At 36.4% G+C, this 15502-nt stretch overlaps 1 protein-coding gene across 1 annotated transcript; it reads right to left on the bottom strand.

The window, feature by feature from the left end:
* Nucleotides 1-357: 357 nt before the first annotated feature.
* LOC138313775 (prolow-density lipoprotein receptor-related protein 1-like) lies at nt 358-13178 on the bottom strand. Its single transcript, XM_069254074.1, has 11 exons — nt 12950-13178; nt 8748-8972; nt 7914-8069; nt 7534-7650; nt 6973-7092; nt 6252-6386; nt 5566-5632; nt 3470-3591; nt 2213-2341; nt 1440-1642; nt 358-903 (listed from the first exon to the last, which is right to left on the bottom strand). Exons 1-11 carry the CDS (start codon nt 13176-13178, stop codon nt 358-360), a joined length of 2049 nt encoding a protein of 682 aa, XP_069110175.1.
* Nucleotides 13179-15502: the final 2324 nt, after the last annotated feature.

Genomic DNA, 15502 nt, shown 5'->3' with positions numbered 1-15502 from the left:
ATTAGTGCACATTATTGTTTACATGCAGGCACATTTTCAGTTACTTTGCATACAAAACAGAATATGTAGTGCATCTTTATGTATAATGTACAGTTTTTGTTATATTCAAAAGCAAAAACGCCCTAACAGCTAGAAATGTCTGTTAGGAATCAATATCCCCATCTCCATATGGAATCTGAAGGAATGTGAAATAGAATGTGAAGTGACAGGATGGGCAACATCAATGCTATTGTTGACATACTAAAATGATGAAAGATTCTTGAAATCTTATGGGTTTTTTTCATTTAGATTTCCATTACAAAATGGTTGATAACTTACTTTCCACCTGCCTCATCTTGTGGTAAACCTGAATATCCATCAGTCGATGAACCACTGTGGCAACAGTCGTACGTGATTTTTCCCTGAGAATTTCTCCGCTCTCTCAATAGAACCCTTTTCCCAGTCCGTCCAGTAAATGTAGTTCATAAATGTTGTCAGAGCAAACGTGTGGGGTAGCTCCCTATCTATGACCATGTGTCTGGCAGTGCCATCTAAATTAGCCATGGCAATGTAATCCAAACTGGCATCGGCCCAAAAAATCTTTTCTGTGATATAGTCAATGGTTAACGCGTTTGGCCAGGCGAGGTCTTGAGTGACGATTTTCTGTGTTACACTTCCATCGAGAAAGGAGCGTGAGATATGTGGCTTCTCCCCCCAGTCTGTGTAGAACATGAAGCCCTTAGCAGGAAACACTTCCAAGGCACGAGGCTCCTCCAAACCTTCTCTGATTAACACTTTACGGTATTTCCCGTCCAGTTTTGATACTTCAATAGTGTCTGTTGTTTTGTCACACCAGTACAGGTTTCCTCCTACCCAATCTACAGCAAGGCCGTCTGGGTTTCTCACTGTCGTATTGTGTACAACCTAAAAAATTTATCATTAGTTATCTCCCTTATATAAATATAATTTAATTATCTCCCTAATATTTTATATACTTCAGTTATCTCCCTTTTATACACAATTATACATTTACTTTGGTTATCTCCCCTTTATATACAGTTATAAAGTTACTTCAGTTATCTCCCTTTTATATTCTCCCTTTTATATACAGTTAGACATTTGTAACAGGGTGCTTAACTAATTGTATGTGGGGTGCTTATTAATGCCTCAAAATGTAAGTTGTGGATGGAAAAAGTTAGTCATATTTTAAATCTTTCTGTACTCATGGTACATTAATCCGTTACAGTAAACATGCATATACCTTTTTATCATGAGACACATTATTATGTCAGGATTCACATGTAAAAGAATTGCAAGTAGAGCCATCATATGTTGTAAACATTGTTAAATCCATGAGATTGGGCCATTCTTACAACTTCAGCTCTTCTTCAGAAAAGGGGAGGGGCGCTAATTACGGCAAATATGGTAAATGTATTATACTGATAGCTTCTGTGCTGTACCTGTTTTGTGCCATTAACAATTTTCATCCTGTTGATTGAGCTGGACTTGCTTGTTATGTCCGTCCAATAAACCATCTCCTCTTTGTGGTTAAAGCCGACGGCTACAGCGTTGTTCAGGTTTTCTGTTATTTTCTCCTCAACCCCAAAAAGGGAAACCCGCCTCAAATAATATCTATTGGCTACAATCAGGAAGGGCTGCTCCTCTGGAAATTAGGATCATTTTGTTTAATTATAATCAGGAATGGCTGCTCCTCTGAAAATTTGGATCATTTTGTTTAATTATATGTGTTATTTTACTCCATTTGTTTATGTTTATAATACTGTATTCAACCTTATAAATGGCCAGGATCCTTAAAAGTTAGTCTATCATAAAATTCTTGTAAAAGTAAGCCATAAATGAATTTGCAAAAGAATTTTCATTTTAAAGTAAGTAAAACTGAGAGTTCAAAAAAGGGAGAGAAGCGCTTATTGGGTCAACTTACAATAGTTAATATATTTTGCTACTATGTGTTTATGCATGCTTATAGTGATACAGTAAAACCTGTCTTAGTGACCACCTGTATAATCAGACAACTTGCTTAAGCTCCTATTAATGGCAAATTTCATCATAATTTAAACTGTGCATGAAGACCACTTGGTTATAAAGACTGGTTTTTTTTGGGCTGCAGTATGTTAATTTAAGCCTTTGACTTTTCTGTAGAACAGATTTTTCAGGCATCAATGCTGACACTGTAGTCAATTTCACAGTTTGAGGTCAAGAAACATGAACCTACTTCCGTAGACTTTACAGGAATGTCGATCCTCGGCCAAGAGATAACCACTTGCACATGTGCAGTAGTAACTTCCTGGGGTATTGTGGCAGAAGTGGGAACAAGGATACTTTGTCTGGCATTCATCTACATCTGTAACCATAGAAACGGACAAATTAGGAAAAAGAATTTGTATCAAGGCTGTACCCATAGCAACAGACAAATTAGGACATAGAATTTGTATCAAGGCTGTACCCATAGCTACAGATAAATTAGGATATAGAATTTGTATCAAGGCTGTACCCGTAGCAACAGACAAATTAGGATATAGAATTTGTATCAAGGCTGTACCCATCGCTACAGATAAATTCAATATAGAAGTTGTATCAAATTCCTTGAAGGCTGTACCCATAGCAACGGACATGTTATGATATAGAATTTGTATCAAGGCTTTACTCAAAGCAACAGACAAATTAGGATATAGAATTTGTATCAAGGCTGTACCCATAGCAACAGACAAATTAGGATATAGAATTTGTATCAAGGCTGTACCCATAGCAACAGACAAATAAGGATATAGAATTTGTATCAAGGCTGTACCCATAGCAACAGACAAATTAGGATAAAGAATTTGTATCAAGGCTGTACCCATAGCAACGGACATGTTATGATATAGAATTTGTATCAAGGCTGTACCCATAGCAACGGACATGTTATGATATAGAATTTATATCAAGGCTGTACCCATAGCAACAGACAAATTAGGATATAGAATTTGTATCAAGGCTGTACCCATAGCAACGGACATGTTATGATATAGAATTTATATCAAAGCTGTACCCATAGCAACAGACAAATTAGGATATAGAATTTGTATCAAGGCTGTACCCGTAGCAACAAACAAATCATCTTATAGATTTTTTAATTTCCTTTCTAAACTATTCTGTATTCTCATATTACATAGTTATCTGCTCTTGTGGGTAGGTATTGATTGTGATGTCATGTATTTGCGAGCATAACATCATCATAATTTCTGGAGAAAACACCATAAATTGCGCTCACAAAATAATGACATAACAATCAATACCTACCTGCAAGGGAGCTAACTCTGTAATATGAAAAGGCAGAACAGCAACAGACCAATCATTATCTTGTCACAATAGTATTGTAACCATAGCATTCGTATCATGAGAAAATATCAACACTGTGACTATAGCAATACATTAAAACCTATCGTCTAGAAATCATACCAAGAAGGAGAGACTGAGAATGCTGTCGTACCTTGACAAGTTCTCCCATCATTCCTGAGCTTGTAACCGTTGTAACAGGAACATCGGTAGCCAATCTTTAGATCTGTACAGTTCTGGCTACACATAAACTGATGTGGGGCACACATTCTAACCCTAGGGTTAGGGTTAGGGTTTGTGGTCAATCAAAGGTACAATAGTTAGATATATCTAGTGGTCAGTGGTCAATCAAAGTTACAATAGTTAGATATATATAGTGGTCCAGTGGTCAATCAAAGGTACAATAGTTAGATATATATAGTGGTCAGTGGTCAATCAAAGGTACAATAGTTAGATATATATAGTGGTCAGTGGTCAATCAAAGGTACAATAGTTAGATATATATAGTGGTCAGTGGTCAATCAAAGGTACAATAGTTAGATATATAGTGGTCAGTGGTCAATCAAAGGTACAATAGTTAGATATATATAGTGGTCAGTGGTCAATCAAAGGTACAATAGTTAGATATATATAGTGGTCAGTGGTCAATCAAAGGTACAATAGTTAGATATATATAGTGGTCAGTGGTCAATCAAAGGTACAAGTATAAGTTAGATAGTTAGGGTTATTTTTGCCACTATATATACTGCAAACCAACTTTCTTCTGCGACTATTTAATTTCGCGATTTCCATTTCAAAATAAGTTTGCGAAGATAATAACTTACATATTTAACTATTAAATGATAATTTCTATCAATATAGTTGATGTAGATATTAATTCGCTGAGATGAACTTTCATGAATTTACTTGGATCCCGAAATTTCAAAAGTGAATCGCACATGAATAAAAGTTGGTTAACAGTACCAACTGTAAACATATCTATCTTAGTGCAAATGTGAAAAAAATAAATATGTAAAGGTAAGACATGGATACCATCACTCTTACTACTACAAGACTAAGGAATAAAAAGAAAAGTAATTCCCATAAATAAGATTGAAGGAAATTTTTCAAAAATGCCATTATTAAAGTACGATTTAGTAACTGACAAAGTACTTACAGCAATTTTCGGGTTCATCAGAGGCGTCACCACAGTTGTCCTTGCCATTACAAACAGCGTCTATGTGTATACACTTAGAGTTGTTGCACTTGAACGACATTTCTGATCCACAAGGTGGCACCACTGTACAATTGGCTTCGTCGGAATGGTCGGGACAGTCAGGGAAGCCGTTACAGGTTAGATTTTTATTAATACACGTGCCGTTCTGTTTACATGAAAACTGGTTAGGTTTACAGGGGTGGAATACTACAAAGCAAACATAAAGAGAAGATAATCATTATACAAATCATTAATGTTGTCATGTTAAAAAGATTTCTTTTAAAGTGAACGGGTCCTCTTCTAATCATTTTTTTAAGTAAGTAAACTTTTCTCTTTAACAGATTTCCTCTGTCATCAAAATTCTGAGAAATCAAACAATTTTAATTGCCTTTACCCCAACTTAATATAGCATGGTTAACGTGCCTGAGGAAAAGCTTGAAGGCCTATCTTCTTTTATTGATCACATCAAATATGGAGTTCTCAGTTGGTGATCAACGAGACTACTTCAGGTACTATGTGATACCCTCTTTGTGCGGGACTATTGTTTCTATTGGTGATGGAATGACGTTAAACAATGATACCCGTGCTAACGTCATTTCAGCGGGAAGATTACAAAGATTTAAGTTCAATCGCCACTGGAGATACGAGTCCTGCAAAAACGTTATCAGGTATCACGTGGTACATGAATAAGTCACATTTGAGCACTAAACTCTCACATCTAAAACAAATTCTCAAACTTGAACTATCTATATGTATAATTCAGATGATATCCCTACATCTCATTAACCTTAAGGAATATGGGGGTTTCGAGATCTCAAAAACACAGGTAGAGAACAATTTACCGTTGATTAACCTGCCAGTGATTATGACGTCAGGAAATTCACATCAAATAATGTCAAAAATTTTTACTTTACCCACGTTGTTTTGGGATCTCAAAACCCCCGTATTGAAATGCTATCTGATACAGGAGTTTGTGTATCTCTCTGTTAAACGTACCACAAGACGGTGGTTCATCGCTATTGTCTCCACATGTACAATCATCGTCACGATCACACACAAAGATGTTACGGATACAGCGCCGATTCTTACACATAAACTCGTCCCTTTTACAGTGTGCTGGGGCTGAAATTAATTATAAAACAAGTGTCCCATCTCTGCATAAAATCACAAAATGAATACTGTAAATACCACATAAACAAGCACTCACTGGCACCCACAAAGGATTCAAACTTGTAACCCAGAGATGGAGGGCTTAATGGTAATATGTTGAAACATCTATAGAGTTTCAATAACAATAGCACTGATTAAAAAATTATTTAATTTTTTTCTAAATCATTGATTTTTTTCCAAATGTAACTTATATACATCCATCCTCGATACTCCAAGGGTTACTATCCCTGACGTTATATACACCCTTGGATTATCTCATAGTAAAACTGGAGGCAACATATTTAGTCAACACAGATAATATGATCCTTTGATATACACCAAAGAAATTGTAAAACAGCACACTATGGTTGACTGTATTGCTTTGAAGTTGGGTGTCGCTCTGTGATCTTCAAATGAAGTACCTGTAGGCCTGTGATTGGTCAGTTTTTATCTCCTGAACTGCCTCTAGTTTTACTATGTGGATATAGTAACCCCTGGAGTATCGAGGATGATATACATACTACTGAATGGATTACACTTTTCAGCCATGGTAAGCATTTTTAAGTTATTTGACTACAAGTTATATACTTACGACAACCTTTAGATATTCGCTCGTCCTCTCCATTCGGGCAGTCAATGTCGCCGTCACATTTCCATTGTTTCGGGATACAGCGCCCTGTGCCATTACATAAGTACTCATTCTCCTGGCATGTCCTGTTTGTTGTTGCTGTAAAATAAAGGAGTTTGTGAACAAAAGACACTCAATTCATACATCAATACACGAGCCTACTCAAATTGAATAATATGTAGACCTTATTTAACGTAAAAACTTGTTATAATTAGCACACCAATGTAATTTGCGGACTACCCGAGGTACTTTTTGGGACTGAAAATGCTGAACATGAAGACAACTATAACTTCCTTTAAAAAAACAAATTCCAATTTTCAAGCAAGCTGATTGATAAAAAAGATATGACATATTAATTCCTTTAAAACTCACAACAGAGGAGCATATTATATATACATCAACAGTTCAGCGACCCATAAAGACACTCAAAGACGTCTGTTAACATCAAATATCTTGTACCACAATTTCGACCAATCAGAAACATAATGCACCATCACTTGCTCATTGAAGCAGTTATTCTGGACAACAATTTAAACACTTTGGTTCAGTGTCTGAGTTTAATCAGTATCAATTCATATTGTAATGTCATAACAAAAACGTTAATTGACCTAATTTCGGGAGAATACATTTTGTTTAGCTGTCTTTACAAAATAAAAGGCTAATATTTGTAGAATGTTTAGCTTACTGCAGTGGTCACCCTCATCACTATAATTGGCACAGTCAGAATGACCGTCACATTCCCAGGACCGCGGCAGACACAGCTTGGATAAGTTACACTGGAACATGTGACTCTCACATGTGTAATCTGAAAAATTCAAAGAAGCAAAATAATGGTTAGTTTATGGGAAATGGTATATAGACAAAATGGTGTCTTAATCAAGTCAGGAGGAAGCTCTTTGAGGATGTTCCCTTTGGAGGCTCTGAGAAAACTCCTTGAGGAAGATCTCTGAGGAAGCTCCTTGAGGAAGCTATCTGAGGAAGCTCCCTGAGAAAGCTCTCTAAAGAAGCTCTCTGAGGAAGCTCCCTGAAGAAGCTCAATGAGAAAGCTCCCTGAAGAAGCTCAATGAGAAAGCTCTCTTAGCTCTCTGAGGAAGTTCTCTGACGATGTTCTCGGAGGAAGGCCTTAGAGGCAGGTCTCTGAAGAAGCTCTCTGAGGAAGCTCCCAGAGGAAGCTCCTTGAGAAAGGTTGTTTACAGTGAATTTCATTATGACATAAACCTATGCCTGGGGAGACTTGATCACTTACTGCACTGTTTCTCATCGGAGTTGTCGCCACAGTCGTTGTCGGTATCACACTCCCACTGGTGAGGGATACAGGCACCAGAAGACTTACATCTAAATCCTCCGTCATCACAAGCACCATCTGTAGGCAAAAATTGTTATTAGAAAGAAAGATATCAGTAGAAAGTTTGTTTCAGTGTATTTCTTGATTGTACAAAATACATTAAACTGAGTAGCCCCTAATACATTTAATTAGCTAAAGATATGCCCCTTTTGACTAGTTAAAAGTAGGAAAGCCTGAGAATTACCTTTGGAGAAGACGTTTGGCCATGGGTTATTACTTAAATACTATATATAAGAAGAAACAGGAATCGTTTTCATTTCATTAACATAATAAAATCTCACCTTTTGATGAGTTGTCACAGTAATTTTCATCACTACCGTCCCAGCAGTCTTTGTTTCCGTCACATTTCCATGAGGACAGGATACATTGAGAAGTGGTGTTACAGGGTACGACGTCTTCCTCGTATGGAAACATTTCCAGGTTATCGCACGTCATGTCTGTGATGTAAAGGAGTTCACAATCAGGAGATTGGATTTTATTAGTTTAACATCCTATTAACAGCCAGGGTCATGTAAGGATGTGCCGAAACATCTTAACCACTCGGCCACCACGGTCACTAACAATAAGGAATGCCAATACAATCGGTGTATGGTTCATCAAAGATGTGAAGATTGGTTTTGGTTACTAGAATCTGTTGTTAGGAGTGTTTAATTTTCATCATTTTCTTATTAAATTATGAATTTTATAATAATTAATTACAGAAAATTTAGGATGGGCAGTTATAAGTACAAAATGATTAAATATTAAAATGTTAAAAACTTGAACAATGTTTCCATAATACCCCTTATTCCTTACATACAAATATAACCCCTTTCTTTCATAGAATTACACCATTACTATTCATCGAAGAGTTGTTTGGTTCTTTAGATTTGTTAATCTACAGCATTTCTATCCATTTCTATCCAATATTATTATCACAACTTTTATAAGTGTAAAACAAAATGTTAAATGTCATTGACATGCATGGTTTTTTAAATATCTTCTTTTTTTTTGACTATCGATGACAACCCTTGATGACTTGAATACCCTGTATATCTTTCACTATAACTGGATCCCCTGCAGTTTGAGTTAACGTGATTTTATTGTACTTTAGAGGTTAAGAAGTTGATACTTACTACAGCCAACTTCATCATCCCAGTCTGGACAGTCCATGTCGCGGTCACAGCGGAATTGTCGGGCGATACAGAGGCCGCTCTTACACTGGAACTGGGACGTGTCGCACATACAGTTGGCTTCGTCCGACAGGTCGCTACAGTCGGGCGTACCATCACAGAATTTCTCAATGTGTACACACATAAAGTTGGAGCAGGTAAATAGGCCGAGGGCACATGTCTTGTTAGCTGTAATTAAAGACACTGAAATACTCACTAACAGCAAATACATTATGGTACAGTCGAAACTCGTTATCTCAAAATCGCTTGAGTCGAAATTCCGGTTGAGTCGAATTAATTTTCAAGTCCCGTTTTTTGTCCTTCTTTGTGTATGTATTTTAAGATCGGATGACTCGAATTTCGATGACTCGAAACTCCGGTTGTGTCAAAGTCAATTCCTGGTCCCTAGAACGGATATTCAGAGAAAAAAATAGTCGCTATCTCGAATTTAATTTTAGTCAAAATTTTAAATAAAAAAACCCAACAATTACGTAAATATAACATGGATACAAACAATTGAAATTCACCTGTGGTTTGTCGTAACACGTGATTGGTTTACATGCACATATCGCGATCGGTATATGCAGATTCAGGCCTATGGGAACATACTACAACAATGACTGCTAATAAATAATTGTTTAATAATCCTCTCAAGGCTGGCTTCCTAATTAGTGTCACTTTAAAATTGTGACTTACCTGTACATAAACACGCGTGTTTACAAAATCACACTCGGCATGGCTCGATCATGACCGGAAGCGTGTTTGTTTAGGAATCATTAGAAACGAAAGTGTTTTCTAAGATTTGTATGGAATGTTGATAGTGTAAAATAATTTAAGAAACCCACAATGCTAAATGTTTAACTAGTCGTTGCAGATGTACTAGTATCTTAGTCATACAATGTATTTCTTCGTTGGAAAAATAGAAATCTACATGTACTTTCGTTTCATTTACCGTAAATTGTATTAACCAATAGAAACGGAGAGTGTTGTCTGCTCACGGTAGGTGAAAACTATTGTTTATTTTACTATTTTGAAATACCATTAAATTCTGAAATAAGAATGATGCTTTTTTATTTGTTCAGGTACTATATTCCGTATATGCTTGATGTATGAACCATTGAAGTCAGTATACGTATACCACCGGGCAATCAGGGTGCATGCCTATTATCGTGACGATCATATTATCGTAATTCAATTTTTTTATTTACAAATGTATTTAAAAAAAATCCGAAAACATCTGAAAACATATAACTAAAAACATTTAATACAAACCTTATGAGTTGGAAAATCACGATAATATGCTGAACACGGTAATAGGCCATGTACCCGACTGTCGTAAGATATAAGGACCGTTGAAAACCACGTTCTGCCCAAACCTAATGGCATTACGTTTGAGTCGAATTCCGGATGAGTCGAATTATTTTCGTTGGTCCGTTGAATTTCGAGATAACGAGTTTCGACTGTAATTGTACCTTGGTAATTTATCAAACAAACTTCACTGTTTTCACATTTGTGATTCCATGAATACCACAAAAAATATTTAATAAAAGTTTCAACAATATATTATACAGTAAACATAAGAATTGTGGTTTAATTTTTATGATGACAAAATATTTTATATTATTTTACAAAAGACTGAAGAAGACTGGCATTGAGAAGATAAGTACTCACTGCAGACATCGGAGTGCTCATCACTGCCGTCTAAACAATCGTTGACACTATTACATCGCCGCTCAATCGAGATGCATGCCTTCTTATCATGACACATAAAGTCTGTCAGGCATCAGGACGTGTTCGCAGCTAAAAGGTCAAAGGTCAACAAATCATCATTATTTCAATCCATGGTTATCTAATCACATTGGTATTATATCATCAAGATCAAAAGTTATTATATTGGCATTCTATAAAGGTCAAAGGTTAACACATCAGTATTGTGTCAAGGTCAAAAGTCAAAGGTTAAAATAATGTAGGATACTTCTTTAAAGTCAAATGGTTACTTTCCAAATTTTTCAGAATTCGAGTAACACAGTCACACATTTGATAACTTTTTTTTCAGAATTGACCTTATTTGAACAATTCGAACAAATTAAGGGAATGAGTTTATTTACTCCAATCAAAATTGTTTACAGAATTACACTGAACATGTAATATGTAAATATATCATATCTCTGATGCTTACGTCCACAGCGTCTGCCATCAGGTAACAGGAAGAGGCCGGGTCCACACGTACACCGAGTATGTTTCAGAATTCAAAACCTTAGCACTTAGGGTCTGAGCACGCAACTCTGTGCAGTCGATCACAACCCTAGTGTTAGGATATGTCATTCTGAAACAAACTGGCATGTTGGCATTTACAACTTGTCGAGAAGGCCAAATAGGCAAAGAGCCTAACATGAAATATAGGTAATTAATCCATGTGATCAACAGTCTGCTAACAGTGCTTGTTGAAATATTGAAACGAACCCCAAGGTCATGCTCATTATGCCCCTGTCGAATACGACATAAACACATAACAAGAGGCCCAAAGGGCCTTAACGGTCATCTGACTACCTTGGCAATAGTAAAATTAATTATATATGGTGTCACTTTGTCAGGACCATGTCAGGATCATTTTCAATTTCTTTCAACAAATTTTATTTCAAACAAGAGGCCCAAGGGCCTTAACATATAGGAAATTAATTAGATATAGTGTCATTGTAGCCATCTTCGATTTTGGATTGACCCAAAAAATAACAACACTTTGTCGCGAACATGTCGGGATCATTTCATGCAAGTTTCAGCCAAATCGCATCAGTAGAACTTGAGAAGTTCAAAATGTGTTTTCAAGATGGCGGCTGCAGCGGCCATCTTGGATTTCGGATCGACCTAAAAAATAACACTTTGTCGGGACCATGTCAGGATCATTTCATGCAAGTTTCAGCCAAATCGCACCGGTAGAACTTGAGAAGAAGTTCAAAATGTGTTTTCAAGATGGCGGCTGTGGCAGCCATCTTGGATTTCGGATCGACCCAAAAAATAACAACACTTTGTCGGGACCATGTCAGGATCATTTCATGCAAGTTTCAGCCAAATCGCACTGGTAGAACTTGAGAAGAAGTTCAAAATGTGTTTTCAAGATGGCGGCTGTGGCGGCCATCTTGGATTTCGGATCGACCCGAAAAATAACAACACTTTGTCGGGACCATGTCAGGATCTTTTCATGCAAGTTTCAGCCAAATCGCACCGGTAGAACTTGAGAAGAAGTTCAAAATGTGTTTTCAAGATGGCGGCCATCTTGGATTTCGGATCGACCCAAAAAATAACAACACTTTGTCGGGACCATGTCAGGATCATTTCATGCAAGTTTCAGCCAAATCGCACCGGTAGAACTTGAGAAGAAGTTCAAAATGTGTTTTCAAGATGGCGGCTGTGGCGGCCATCTTGGATTTCGGATCAACCCGAAAAATAACAACACTTTGTCGGGACCATGTCAGGATCATTTCATGCAAGTTTCAGCCAAATCGCACTGGTAGAACTTGAGAAGAAGTTCAAAATGTGTTTTCAAGATGGCGGCTGTGGCGCACTGGTAGAACTTGAGAAGAAGTTCAAAATGTGTTTTCAAGATGGCGGCTGTGGCGGCCATCTTGGATTTCGGATCGACCCGAAAAATAACAACACTTTGTCGGGACCATGTCAGGATCATTTCATGCAAGTTTCAGCCAAATCGCACCGGTAGAACTTGAGAAGAAGTTCAAAATGTGTTTTCAAGATGGCGGCTGTGGCAGCCATCTTGGATTTCGGATCGACCCAAAAAATAACAACACTTTGTCGGGACCATGTCAGGATCATTTCATGCAAGTTTCAGCCAAATCGCACTGGTAGAACTTGAGAAGAAGTTCAAAATGTGAAAAGTTAACGCACGGCGCACGGCGGACGGCGGACGGCGCACGGCGGACGACGACGGACGAAACATGATGACTATAGGTCATCCTGACCCTTCGGGTCAGATGACCTAAAAATCTGGTCAATAAGAGGAAGACTTTCAGATCTAAAAGGATCTTCCTTGCTATCAACTCCTACTCTCTGGCGCTGAATCTGACTCCAACGTGTCATAGAGGTGGCTGTTGACTGAATACTTTGAAACACAGCCTTAAAACAAGAATAGGTTTTAAAACCAGTATACATACATAATGTATTGTCATCTCCAGCAAATTTTTCAACACAAAACCTCTGAACTGTTTGTGCCTCCAACTTAGCTTCTAATGATGCTATGTGCTGTCTGGCCAGTTCCAATTTCTCACTATCACTCAGCTGAGTTGGCACATAGTCATGATCCTGGCTTGGGAGGGGCTGGTGACTGTTGTCTGGATCGACAGGCTTCACTTCAACATCTAGACTTGGATTCTCTCTGTCCATTTAAAAAGAACATACTATTTCCCTTCATTTGTTTACAGAAAAAATATTTCATAAGACATAGAAAATTATGAAGTATCATTTTCACTGACACAAGCTTAAGTAAATATTAACACATTCATATCAAAATATTTGTTTCTTAGTTAAATTCTTCCGACGTATGAAGTTCTTTTGAGGATACTTTATATGTGAACAAAGAGAAGAATTTTTAACAATTATTGAAGATAATAAAACGCCCATTATAAAATGCATATCAAATTTCTGACAGAAGATTCTATTTTTATTGTATGAAAGTAAGTTTTTTCGGATAAATGAAGGAGTCCTCTGGGACTAGAACCCAGCATCCATAACAAATGGATGGTACCATATACAAAACTCTGAATACAAACACATCGAAAAACCAACACAGTATCAAACTCACAACACAATCCATAGAAACATAGTTTAGGTGTGATGTATGCTCTATATGTATAAGATTTATATGTACTTTTTCATTTGATATACAATTACCTGTATAATATTTTAAGTATTATACTTATACAAACAGGGGTTTATGTTTCGATACACAATATTCCTCATGATGATTGTCTGTGGGGCCGTGGTGGCTGAGTGGTAAAGATGTCCCAACATATTACCATAAGGCCTCAACCTCTGACATGCAGATTGGAATCCCATGCGGGCCATTTACAGGTACTGACCGGCTGTCGGTGGTTTTTCTCCTGGTACTCCTGCTTTCCTTCGCCAACAAACCTGACACATCCTTACATGGCCCTGGCTGTTAATAGGACGTTAGATAAAACCAAAACAATTTTCTGTCTAGGTCCAATGTACAGCAATTGAAAACTTCAGCAAGACCGTCAATATTATATCAACAACCTCTATTAAATAAGTCAGATTAAATTTAAGAAAACTAATATGTAAAAACCATATTTCAAGGGAAAATAATATATTTATGAATAATATGTATAATAACTTTACTAAAAGCTGAATTTGCTTCGTATAAAATGTAATGTTTTTTCTCGAAATGTTTTAAGAGTGAAATGAAACTAGTAAAATTAGATAAAAAAGAAAAACTAAATGGAGTTATCAACACAAACTGTGTATGTTAGAAATTTCAAATTTATCATGCATTAACTCTCCTTACAATTCAATGAATGGACGCTTTTTAGGAGGTGCTCTCTCCGACCTGGTTTTATTCCATACAAAAACAGTTGGAACTGCTCCCTCCCTCAATTTCTTCATTCCAGTGAGGGTCCTCTGAAAGTCATCCGCGGTAAAATGCTCCGAACACACAAATGTTGACCCCGTTATCTGTAAATAAATGAATGCTATATAACGGCACATGAAAATCAGAAATAACACAGGTTTCAGTGTAAAGATTCTTAAGAGTTAAGAGAATAAAATGATTTGTACGTACTGGTACACATATCGTGTACATGTATTTTATGTGTATGTTCAGTTGTAATTATACCATATTCAACCCAGCAAGTGCCCCTCTGTCTTTTTTTGGACTTCAATTTCACTTACTTTGAATTAAATGCAGAGTGAAAATATGAGAACTCTGTTGGTTTGCTAACTGATTATATTTTTGAAAATTGATTAATTTACTTTGTAAAAAAAATTGCATCAAAGGCTAGTCCAAATTTGTTCAGTGCCCCGGACCCTATTTGCTTCAATTTTTTATTGGGTCAAATATGGGGTATTATTTATAATGTTCATGGCCTACTTGTTGTTCAAAAGGTGATTATATGCTAATTATCAAATTCAGAGTTTATAACAACATTGTTCATATTCAAATTTCTTTTAATATAAAATATTAACTTTACACAATATATTATTTTTAAACTCCATTCCTTTCATGCTTGCTGAAATATAAATACAAGTTTTGCAGCAGAGGAGAAGTGCAAAAATCTATTATGGAATGATTTAAGTTACCAGTAATCACCTTTTGAACAATCAGGACAGCGGTGTATAGGTATTATCACAATTTATAAAAATTAGTGTCTTGTTTTATTTAGTTACTGTATCTTATAACGTTGTTAAGCAATTTTAGGAATACTATCTCTGTTTTGTGAATTTTGTCCCATCATACCCATATGTCAGGGATTATCTGTATATTATGTCCCATATATGTGACCAGCTGACTCTAAACGGAAAACAAAATATTTATCTTAATCAGCATATCATGCATTGAGGTTATATAATACAATGTACTTATATTTTATATGACAATATTTATATTGCACTCACAGTTCCAGCGATGTTAACAACATTAATTTCTGTTTTATCCTGTCCTTTATACTGTAGACATATATAATATGTTACCT

The sequence above is a fragment of the Argopecten irradians genome, unplaced genomic scaffold (assembly GCF_041381155.1).
Source record: "Argopecten irradians isolate NY unplaced genomic scaffold, Ai_NY scaffold_0919, whole genome shotgun sequence".
Taxonomy (NCBI): Eukaryota; Metazoa; Mollusca; class Bivalvia; order Pectinida; family Pectinidae; genus Argopecten; species Argopecten irradians.
This window is presented reverse-complemented; position numbering and strand designations above follow the sequence as displayed.